General features: G+C 44.9%; 1 protein-coding gene across 1 annotated transcript in view; it reads right to left on the bottom strand.

The window, feature by feature from the left end:
- RSPO3 (R-spondin 3) overlaps window positions 1-6,349 on the bottom strand; it is a 79,575-nt gene extending 73,226 nt beyond the window's left edge. The window contains exon 1 of the mRNA XM_009242235.3: window positions 5,695-6,349. Within this exon, the coding sequence (XP_009240510.1) occupies window positions 5,695-5,791 (97 nt within the window). The 5' untranslated portion in view covers window positions 5,792-6,349. The remainder of the gene's footprint in view (window positions 1-5,694) is intronic.
- Window positions 6,350-12,403: the final 6,054 nt, after the last annotated feature.

The following is a 12,403-nucleotide window of genomic DNA, read 5'->3' as shown; positions in this document are numbered from 1 at the left end:
GATCCATGTTATTGAAACTTCAGAGCAGAAAATGGGATTCTTAGCAATCAATGACATTTAGATATTTAGCATTCTCAGCACCCCCACAGTCTTTGAGAATGGAACACCCCATTCTTTTCAGTATTGCTGGATGACTACTTTAATCAGAATGCCAGTAATATTCCTGAATGGAAAGATCTGATGGGCAGAATTGGAGAAACAGAAAAGATGGCTAGCATCTTTTACATATGTGTATGCTATACTTCATGTGTTTAGTTACAGTTGCAAAGCATTTCAAATTTACTAGATTGTCAAACAGATATTAAATTTTAAGATATTCAATAATGTGAAACCCTGAGAAAAATCTCTAATTAAGAAAGCAATCTACATTTGCCCTTAAAATCAAAGGCCAAGCAAAAAAAAACTGTGCAATTTATGATGCAACATTTTTTCAAATTATTATTTTCAAAAAAAAAAAATGCCAGCATAGAATGCACTGTTAGAAGAAATAGTCCTAACCAAGTCAAACACATAATTTCAACACACTGTCTTGCATGATCCTTACCGTGCTCTTAAAACTGAATGATTTTTTCCTAATGGTAACCAAAGTTTTTTCTTACATTTCATGAAACACAATATCCACTCTGATGGCATTTCAAGAATTCACTACTTGGAAAAGAATTTTTTTGGGGTGGGGATGGGATATGTGAATGAATAGTGAAGAAGTAGGAAGAGAGAGATCAAGACATGTCCAAAATGAAGCATTTGGATGGAGACAAAGGGGAAAAGACAATTTGGCAAATCAGTATATCTAGAATAGTTTTATTTTTTGATAGCTCATTCTTATAGTTGCAGAGGTGTATTTTGGTCTTAACTCTACATAGGGCTCTGACAACTCTACATAGTACTCTGCCAACATTGCATAGGATTCAGAAGAATTATTACAACTAAAAAAAGGTTAACCATTGAACTAGAAAATATTTTAGACATTTAGTAGCAATCTGGAGATCTCTGTCCAGATTCAAATAATCTAAAATAATCAGATGTCTAATAAATTCATTTTGTAGCAATGCAGCAAGGGTTTCCCCATAATAACCCAAAAATAAAATTTTACTACACGTTGTAATTTCCATTCATTGCTTTCTGGGGACCTAATTTGTACAATATTAAATGCCAGGCAATTATTTAATGGAGAAATGACTTAGTAAAGCTTATCTATTTGCAAGTTCAAATACTCTTCATATTTCATGTTTAAAGGAATATTGAAATAACAACATTAAATCAGTTTCATACTCATTCTTACATTCTCATTACTTGAGTAACTTGGAGCCAAAACGAAGGTATTTTAAAATGGCCATTTCTAACGTTCTTGTTAAAATCCTTCTATTAAAGTAATAAACAGAGAATTAAAATAGTATCACCATGGGATATTTTGAGAAACAACCCTGATAATGTAATGATGATTAAATTTGAATTCACAAAGATGTTTTTCCTTGCATTTAGATGTTGCCACTACCGCATATGAATTTGCATTTGTCTTGATTTATACAGCTATTACACGATGTATCAAAGAATACACTTTCTTCGGCACATTCTATTCATGTCTGTATCTTTAAAACACTGTTACTCTCAAAAATAAGGCAGACTGGTGACAAATGTAGACAGGTGTGAAAAATACATTGTAGTCAATATCCAAACCAAACTTTCATTTGAAATTAATATTACAAAATGTATAGTAGAATTAAAGATTTTTCTATTTTATCAGTTAACTTGTTATTTTCCAGGATTCACAACATAATCACAGAGTGTGTCATAATTTCAAAGACTGGCTCAACATCTGAAACAATGTCATGAGCAATGACCAGTACATTCCAATAGTCTGTTTTTATTTTATTACCATGAAAATTATATCCTTTGTATTCTTTCTCTCTTTCTTCAGACTTCTTTATGAAAGACTTGCGAAGTTTTATAGATTGTGCAATGAGTGCTTTTAAATTTTTATGCATATAATGGCTTTTCAAAACTTGCATTTATCTAGAGTCTGAACAATTAAAACCCAGCTACTAGATGGCATCAAATAAAAAGGATGCTAAATGCCATCTGATGTTTCTAACAATAACCTTCTGGCATAGTATAATCCTACAGTATCTTCTAGATAATCAAATAATATATTCCATTTAGAAAGCTTTACTATTAGATATTTAATTCTTTGACATTGATCACCATTGTATAAAATAATAATATCAGTTCAAAAATTTCCAGTCAAGGAGAACAGTTTATCCTCTAAACCTATTGAATAAATGATGGCCTTGAGACCATCTAATTTATTACTTAATAAACCTGATATCTTCTCTATGACCAGAATATAGAATAAAGGTGTACATAACTGTGAGATTCAAGGCAGGAGACAAGTTCCACTTGCTGGATATATGGCATTGTGTAGGTTACTGAGCCTCTAGTTCTCAGGCCTTTTCTTTGTAAGATGGGAAGATAAGTACCTGCCTCTACACTTCAGTGGCTATTTCAGGGCCCAAGCAACTAAACCAAGTGAAAATGTGAGGCCCCACTAAGATATTGGGGGTATCATTACGGCAAAAATGTGCTTCTTAATGTTATTAGCACACAATCTGGAATTCAAAGGTTGAGTCATTTTTAAGAGCTGTATACCCATTCAAATAGATAAAAATTTACTGTGTATTTATTCACCCATAACTAAATAGACATTTTAAAGTACAAGAGTCTTGTCTTAAAACATTGTTTCTTTTATTAGAAGAAACACTAGTTTGTAATAACTAGGATCACTAGTTTATATCAAAGTAGAGACAAATGGGATTACAGTTGTTTTAGGGAAACAGGAGAATACTGATATGGCTTTATTTGCTATTTCAGAGGATAATGCGTGGTTCTTTGGACATGACAATATTTAACACTTCAAATCAATGTTCTTGTTTACAAAAAACTTTCCTACTAAAACAATCAAAAGAGACCATTAAAATTTTTGTAAAACAGTTTTTATCACCTTAATTTTCTACCTGTCATATCTTTACTGATGATTTTAGGCTTAGGAAATTGAAACTATATAACTACAGGCCAGAAGATTCCTTAAATATTCACTTAATTGTCTCTTGAAGAAACGATTAGGATAGCCAGCCTCTTTGAAAACACATTTGACCACATGTTTTCATTTTAAAAACTTTTCCTAGTCCTTACTTGAGAAGCAGGAACTGTGAATTGAGTCTTTTTATTCGTTTTTTCCCCCCCAGAGATTTCAAAACAAACGGTATATCTGAGTTTGTGCACATGCAGTTTGACCTTGAGTTTCTGGGCATTTAAAGAGGACCTCTCTACCCTCCACTCCTTCCTCATTAAGTCATACTGCACCTGCCAAGAGTCTAGTCTGTCTCCTCCGAGGACGCAAGGGGTCGCCCCTCTACCAGCATTGCACCAGCAAACGAAGCCGCAAACGCAGACTCGAGTGCGAAGGAGCAAGAGCATCGCTGTGGGTGCTGTCTCCCAGTCCCACTCTCACAGAAAAATTGGAATTGCAACCCAGTTCCACCCATTCCCTCTTTCATCCCCTCAACACAAACAGAGGTCGCCTTTGACTTGGCCTTGAGATGATTAAGGCAGGTCGAAAAGCAGTTTGCCTTTTGACTCCTCTCGGGCCAACCTAGAGGTGCATCATCCCACAGCTTCCTGAGGCAGCGCCCGGCGAAAGCTTCCTGCGCCGTGGTCCTCGCTGGGGGAGGTGGGCACAAATGGACTACAAGCTTTCTTTCCTGTGTCTTCCTTCAGAATCAGGGGCCCCAAAACTGCAAAGCGAGACGCCTCTGACACTCAGTACCCTGTCCCTCCTTGACAAGTGTGTGGCTCCCAGCCCGGGGGTCGTCGGTGCGGGTAAAGGAGAGAGCGTGCTCTGGGACGCCCAGTGGGCACGGGCTGGAAGAGCGGATGGAAAGCAGAGTGGGCCGCGCTTCAGCCCGGGCTCCCTATGCCCACTGACCCCAAGACTCAATTCCCCAGGCCAGAGCCTGGGAGGAGAGGAGGCGGGGACCGCCAGGCGCGTGGACACCGCTGAGCCCCAGGCCTCCCCTTCCGCGTCCGGGCCGGAATGAAAGAGTGGGTGGGGAGTTACCAGAGTACACACCATTCGGAGGCCAAGAATAATAAATCGGATGCCCTGACATATTTAGTTTGGGCTCTCCTGCCCCCTGCTAGGCGATCCTAAAGGCGGTGAGGCCCGGCCAGGGCCCCTGTCGCTCTGGCCCTGCCACCTTTTTTAAAGGCAATTTTCAGGTGAATCAAACCTTGTCTGGCCGAGGCCAGCAATACAAAGGGAGCTTTCAGGGGACCCTCATGCCCAAGGGCAGGGCAGGGACAAACAGCGGCCGAGAAGCGATTACTAAATTTCCATCTCACACAAGCCGGTGTTGTGTCCTCCGCGCTGCCCCGACGTCTGCCCCGAAAGGCTTCCCGGGCGGGACCCTGGGAGAGGGATCCCCTTGGGAAACCAGGTGGGGCCGCTGGGCATGGGCTGCACTCCGGGGAGGTGCAAGAGCCCAGAGCAGCAGCATCGCTTCCTGCCCCTCGAGAGCTCCAGGAGAGGTTTCCTCCTCCCTCTCCCCACCAGCGCCCCCAAACATAGAGCCAGGGTCGCCCCTGCTCTGCGATCTGCGAAAGGACTCCCCATGGGAACACAGACACTAGAGCAGCGAGGGCGCCAGGCTACCCTGGAGCGAGGAGAGGTGACACCTTCGCATCTGTCCTTTCATCTCGGGAAGATTCTACCTTTCAGACAGACCAACCCAGGTTGAGGCTGCTGTGGTGGTGTCCGCCTATTTCCAGCTAGGACACTGTCTTAAGAAGCCATCACAATCCAACCCTCCAAATAACAGCATTAAGGGCAGCGAGGAGGCGAATCTTTAGGGAGACCCCACTCTCTGTACGTGTGTGTCTCAGGGGACACACTTGAAAGGGCCAGAGATGGTACAGACGCTCACATGTGACAGTCAAGAGAGAACCTGGAAACTCCGCACCTCCGGCTCCCCACAGCTGGGGTTCTGCTGTCTTCAACCCTTGGGCGTGGGACGTCCGGCAGCTCTGCAAACGCGCAGACACGCGAACCCCATCGCCTCGCGCGCCCTTTGGCTCCGCTGGTGCGTGTCGGGGATGCGGCGGCGCAGGCGCTCGCTCCCTGGCTTCCTGGCCGGGTAGCGGGCGTTCGGCTACCCGAGTCCCGCCCAAGGGCCCAGCCGAGGTCTCCCCGCGCGAGGCGGTTGCGCTAGGTGAGCGGGTACCGCGGCCGCGCCTCCCTCGGCATTTACTCAGCGGTCAGGGGCATCCTGCGTCTGGGCGTCCCAACTGCCTTCGGCTGGGTGCCCCTGTCCGATCCTCAAAAGGAAAGCACAAATCCCGGGTGCGAGTCTAACCCAGGACCGAACTTTCCCGCGAACCTGAAGTTACCATGGGGCGGGAGCCACCTTAGCGCCGCGTCCGCCCGCCCCTCGCACCGGCTAGGATGCTGCGGAAGGCAGGGGCGCCGAGAGGCAAGGGTGAAAGACGCCGTCCATACCCCCAGAGCCCGAACCCGCATCTCCTCTGCGAGGCGCAGGGCGGGAGGACCGCTGCAGTTGGGAGCCGGCTCCGGACAGGCAAAGCGACCCGACAGGTGAACGCGGCGGGAGGGAGCAAACGCGTAAAAAACCCTGCACTTACTTCTTCGCTGGCGCCTTCCCCGGGAGGCGTTTTGGCTGCCGATGTATTCCATAAAGTTCAAAATGATAAAAAGCCAAGAAATCAGTCGCAAGTGCATAGTAACCCAGTAATGCTTCCCTTCCTTTTCTCCTCTTTCTTTTGATTGTTAATTATATTTAATGTTTTTAAAATATATGTAGGTGTTTGGCGTATATAGAGTGTGCCCGAGCAGCGGGACTTCTCCTCTCACATCCGATAGGCGTGCTGTGATGGCAAGCGAAGCGGGGCGGGTGGACAGGGAAACCAACTATTGTACTTTCAAATTATCCAAGCACTGAACTGCGGCGGCTTCGCTGGGGTGGCTGGCATCGCCGCGAACCGGGGTTCCAGGAGCCGCCGAGGCGGCCGCAGGTAGCATGTTGTGCGGCAACTGCCGCAGGCGGGATCCGGGCGGGCGAGCGGCGGCGGCGGCGGCAGCGGCGGCCCCTTGGGCTCAGAAGCTGCGGCGGCTGCGGCTGCAGCGGCGGGGGCCCCGGGAGCGCAGGGGAGCGGGCGCCGTCGGCACAGCGGCCATGGCCAAGGGGCGGCGGAGAGACCCCGAGCTGCTTCTGGCGTGCGCGAGCAGGAGACGCTCCAGTGTTGGGCTGGGCTCCCGGGAGCACCACATAGGGGAGGAGGAGGAGGGCAGGGACGGGGGAGGGAGAGGAGGGCAGGGAGGGGGAGAGGAGGGGGGATGGCTGTGGGGGGCGGGGGGAGCTCGGGGGCGGGGAAGGAAACTGCTGGAGCAACAACCCTGAGCGACCTCAATAACTTTCAATTTCAAGAGGGAAAGAAGGAGCTGGAAAAGTACAGGCGTTGCGCTTTGGCAGAGGGACGGGAAGAGGCGCCTAAGGGGTCCCAGGTCTACAGCGCAGCATCTCTGGACACTGCAGTGACGGCGGGAGAACTCCAGCCAGAAGAATGGGGAAAGCAGTGCATGCGAAGAGCCCCTCAGAAGGGCAGCTCCGGCGTGGAGACTTGGGCGCGCTGGGGCTGGCAGGCAGTGTTGAGGCCGAAGACCCCCCACCCCTCCCAGTTCGGCTCCTCTCCGCGGCCTCAAGCTAGGCGCACCCGGCTGTCGGTGGCCGTGCGCCCCTGCGCCCCTGCGCCCTTGTGTCCCCGCGCCCCCACCCCACCCCCAGCGCCGGCGCGCAACTACCCTCTCCCCCTTGGCAGATCGCTGGAGAGTTTCTGGCTGCTGACTTGTTCCCGGCTTTCCTGACCTCTGTTGCCTTTCTCCCTTTCTTTCTTTCTTTCAATAAAAGTGGCTGCAGTTGGTCGCCAGGCTGGTGGTGGGGAGGAAACTCTGTGGGTGCTGCCGGTCAGCTACTCTGAGGTTTACCTGCTCCGAGCGGGGAGGACCCAGAAGTGTGTGCGCTCAGGACCTTCTCATTGGAAATGCAGCTGTGCTACGGCTTTCTTCCAAACCAAGCCTTTTCTGTGGCTTTGGAAGATTCCTTTCCCTCTCAGGCAATTCCCTCTGTAGTCAGCTCGCCCCCCTTGGAGCTTTCTCTCTCACCCTCTGTCTCCCAGTGTTCTTGAGAGGATCTGTTGTACATTTTGATCTCGCATTTGGAAGACTGGGAATAAGATTTGGAAAGATTTTCCCAGTCTTGGGGAAGGAAGGGGAAGGTCCACTACTTTCTTATCTTCCCAGCCCAAGTGGAGGCCCAAGGTAGCAGAGAGTAAGATGCCCTGGCCCACCCAGGGATGGGAGAACAGAGGGCTGGCACCCCTGAGTGGGGCACACCCTGGCTGTCGTTAGTAAATGGTGAGCTTTCCACGTCTTTTCTCCGGTAGTACTAGCCGATGAACTTTTCAGTAATTACTGAAGAAGTATTTAGTCGAAAGTCACAAGCCTCAAGTGATTTTTAACATAAGCCTGCCCTATGTATTATATTTAACAGAATATCTGAAGGACTACACTAGCACTACAGGTTAACACAGCAGTAAACTTCTGGGAGGTCACTTTGAAAGAGTCCCTGATTCATAGGTGCTTTGCTAATTTTTGTGCTCAAATAATTCAGTCTAAGTCAACTGCTAAAGCCTTGCAGAGAAGCAAGTGACACTTGCACTTCTATCTCCTTCCTCCATTTGTAATCCCTATTACTGGATTGCCTTCGATTTATGTAAATTAGGTAAATTTACATGAATTAGAGCATTTTGTAAGTTTGCAATGCTGTGAATTATATGTCTCTGGAGTCCTTTAGTGGTGTATTTATTATACATCCCAAAAGTAGGATAGAGGCGATAAAGTGGCCTGGATGCAAAAGGAAGGGAACTTGAAATATGCATTATTTTCAAGATGCTAAAAATTAGAATCTGAGAGATGGCCTTTTGATGTTAATTCTTTAATTAAATATCATTTATCATTTTGCATGCTTGTGTTAGAATTTCAAAAGTAGGCATAGTTTCCTTTAGGTTTGATATTATGAGGAAGGTGACACCTCAACAGGATTATGATTTTTGCCTTCTTTTTAAGAGTTCCCATTTACAACATCCCTCTTTCAGTGGTGGAACTTTTTCTATACATTGTATGCACATGTGTGTGCACACCCCCACACACAGCCTTTCCATCCTTTATCTGTTGCAAAATATCTAGTTATAAATGACTGAGTTTATCACTTTGAACCAGCAAAGTTACAGATAACAAGACAATTCCAATAATGATTATCCAAAAAAGAAGCCACTCTATTTTACTGTGCCTGTCCCCATCTGCTTTGCTTTCCTTCTTGCTAATACCTCAAATCCTGAATATCTGCACCATAAAACATGGGGGATTTAAAGACTATGGGAGGTTCCCTTTGAAAAGGACTCCAGAGACAGCCTTTCTAATCCGGGATACTTGAGCCGGATGGGATGAGATTGCAAAAGGGATGTGAAAACGCAATTTGATGAACAACTTCAGGGAAATAAACATGAAGAAAGACATTTACTTTTCACTGTGCATTGTGCAGACATATGTTAGTTTGGATGAGAACAGGAATGGCAGTGTAAGTAAATAAACAAACCCAATGAGAAGCTACAGTTCTTGAGCCATCCCAGAAAAGAAGTGCTAGATGCAGTGGGAAGGAAAAGCTTGTCAAGGAATAAGCTCTGCTCAGAGGAAACATAAGGAAAACATTAAATAAACGAGGAGAGTATTCTTTCTCTCTTGATGCTGTGCTTTAGAATAACTTTTTCCTGATCCATATTACCGTCGTATTAAATGTGTGTTTACTTGCCTGGCTGAGTTTTACGTTCCCTCAACTGTCTTAGAAGCTTATGAAAAGCATGCCATGGCATATTTTCTGCAACATGGTACCTTTTTTTTTTTCTTCAAACAAGAAAACAACACTCACAGAAGCCTGTGGCTGCCAGTGGATTTCAGAGCTCAAGCCTAAAGAAAGTTAAAAACCATAGGCTCAGCATAGAGGTCAACATTTGTTTATTTTTCTCCAAAACACATTAGTTCCAGGGAGTTTTGGATAACCGGGAGACTGGGAGACTTGGGCCAGGAGAATAGAATAGCTTTGAACAAAGACAGGAGGCTAAGCCTATCCCGACTAGATACTGCAACTTCTCATCTCTCCTTCCACTTATTCCAACCAGGCAGTGACAACAGTAACAAGTTATTTTTATCCATTGCAGCAGTGGCACTCTAAGGAAAGAAAATGATTGTCATATTGTTGAATCCATACTGCAAATATGTGAAAGGGGGTGTGCTCCAGAAAGAGAGAGCAAGCCCAATAGTTTGGAAAGGGATATAACTAGTAGTGATGAGAGATGTTTGGCAAAGTTGGGGCTGACATCAGTCATTATACCACAGAGCGAATATGCAGATTCTGAAAATGCGCAGCTCTCCAGTTACTCAGATCTGGATGCATCTGAGTCAGTAAATCAAACAGGGTACTGCTGGCAGGGTGTGTGTAACTGATGCAGCTAGAAGTCATCCCTGAAATACAAAGTGGGTAGCAGCACTTAAACACCGTTGAAATTAGTAGATGAAGGAAAACTATTTTTAGAGAGAGAAAGAAAGGAGACAGAATTATTGTAGCAATTTAAAAAGTGATTATATGGTTATATAGCATTAAGAAAATGAGAAAATCAAGACCCATGATGGATTACTTTCTGTCAACAAGAAAGAATGTTCTTCCTCCCAGATGAAGTTATGGGACATTTATGTAATTGTGGCAAGCACCATCTGGTATGCCTAAGTTTAAAACTTATTTCACAAATCAGTTGATTGCTGGGCTCACTTAAAATGTGAATATCCAATAGTACTCAATATAAAGAATTTAACAGCTCAGAAAATTTTGCGTGATCATGCAGCTTTAGTACAAAGAGGCTATGTTGTAGTAAGAGGGCACTAAATTGTGAATCTGGGGATCAAGGTGAGTCCTTGTTTTGTACTTATATTGTTGTGTGTCAGGTTTCTTCATCTGAAAAATGAGGAAATTGAACTAAACCATTTCCAAAGTCCTTTTCAGCTCTGACAATAATGTAACTATTTCTAAGAAAGAAAGACAGACTTGTAGTTGCAAATGTCAGAGCTATTTCTAGTTGTGTGACATCACAGCTTTTACTTACAGAATTGTGTTTAATTGAATAGGTCCAGATTTAGAAATCTGCTTTCAAACTTGTTGATTTTCTGGAAATGCCTAACCCATTACAAGAATCCTAGATGACTCTGGCCCAGCAAAGATAAATTCAGGACAAGTTCAATCTGTCTAGATGTCTGTAGACTTTGGGACAACAAGAAAAACAAATTATAAACTCGAGATTCTAGGCAGAGTCCTACAGAGAGTAGGAAAAAGGACTTCTGCATCTCATAAAGAGAGCACTCGTTTAGACCGGTTTGTAGGAATCACAGATGAGGGAGGAGTGTGGATCTCACTAAGAGCCATTCTTTTTATCTTTGTGTTATTACTTTCTTTTTTGGAATAAAAAGTTGGAAATAAAAGTCACATTTTATTTTTCCTATTCTTATCTTTGGATGAGGATTTATATCCGTGTACCCTTCATCCCAGGAACCTCTTCTGAAGGTCAACAGTGAAGCTTGAGTGGTTGTGGTCACAGATTTAGGTTGAAGGGTTACTATCAAAGACATGAATGTATAAGATGTAGGCTGGGCATGGTAGCTCACGCCTGTAATTCCAGCACTTTGGGAGGCTGAGGTGGGCGGATGACGAGGTTAAGAGATTGAGACCATCCTGGCTAACACGGTGAAACCCCATCCCTACTAAAAATACAAAAAATTAGCTGGGTGTGGTGGCGGGTGCCTGTAGTCCCAGCTACTTGGGAGGCTGAGGCAGGAGAATTGCTTGAATCCGGGAGGTGGAGGTTGCAGTGAGCCAAGATTGCGCCACTGCACTCCAGCCTGTGCGACAGAGCGAGACTCTTTCTCAAAAAAAAAAAAAAAAAAAAAAAAAAGTATAAGATGTAGAGTGCTAGATGAGGGATAATACCAATGAGTAATTTTTGCAGCTTCTTTTACATGTATTATCTCAAAACATTGTCTCATGGATGAGACAACTGAATCCAGAAAGATAAAGTCACTTGCTTAAGCTTATAAGATTCTGGCTGTTTTGTATTACCCCAAAATCTATTTTCTCTGTCCTCCCTGTCCCCCAAGAAGTTGACTTCCATAAACTAAATAACCAGAGCTCCTTTCCCCTGCTTTCCAGTTGAGTTCAGGCCTAGCCGGGGGTACCTGCGGGTGATCAGATCATGGGAAGGAAAAGTGATGCCACTCCTTCCCTGCTTTGGCATCATTTGCCACATCCTTCAGGAGACTACAGCCCTGTCATGCAGTCCTTTTTCTGTGGCTGTAGCACTCAAGTAGGTTTCAGAATCACCATTTACCCTCCTTGACTCCTCAGGCTTAGGGATATAAATGGCTTCCCCCTCTTTTTAGTTCCTTGGTGCCTCAACATCTCCTCTTGGTTTCTTCAACCCTGTCTGCACTATAGAAAATGGCCATTTTATAAAAGTGTCTTTCAAAAATTCTTGCTGGGTCCCTAAGTGACACAAAAGTGTCAGTGCTTGGACTTGTGACCAAGTTGTCTGATTTAATGCCAGTGCCCTTCCTACTATGTCGTCCTGCCTTTCCAGAGGAAGGCACTCTGATTAAAACTAAGTTGCATGAAGGGAGAGGGTCAGGGTATGTTACAAGTCAGGAAGGCTTATAAAGTAAGAAAGTGGGCACACAACAAACATCAGAGCAAGGTCATGGGCTAAATCACCATGAATAACTAGAATCAGAGTGGCAAAGCGCAAAGCAAAGTTCACGTTTAAAATTATAGCCAGGCAATCAGAAACAAGAAGTCACAGGAAAAGAAAGAGCAAGGGAATCAAGAAACAGTAGCAGCAAAAGCTGACATTGATCTTAAAGCATGGTTTGACTAAGTCACTTTTTACTTATTTTTTCCTGTTAGGTGCAAAACAAGCCTTGCACAATCCACAGTGAGTAAGGGTAGTTTATTGGAAAGCATACTGAAAGATGGCAGCTAACGTCAATGTGCCATCCATTCATCCCATGAATATTTGTTGATGGTGCCTACTATGGGTAACTACAGGCTACACACTGAAGCAGAGTTTTATGCATGGCCTTTAAGGCAAGAACAGTGAAGGAATTATATTAGGGGTTGTATTGGTGCTCAGATGAAAAGCAATGCTATGGTTTATGACAGAAATGAACTGGACACACCCA

The sequence above is a fragment of the Pongo abelii genome, chromosome 5 (genome assembly GCF_028885655.2).
Source record: "Pongo abelii isolate AG06213 chromosome 5, NHGRI_mPonAbe1-v2.0_pri, whole genome shotgun sequence".
Taxonomy (NCBI): domain Eukaryota; kingdom Metazoa; phylum Chordata; class Mammalia; order Primates; family Hominidae; genus Pongo; species Pongo abelii.
Note: the sequence above shows the minus strand (reverse complement) of the source record. Positions and strands in the feature narration are given on the sequence as shown.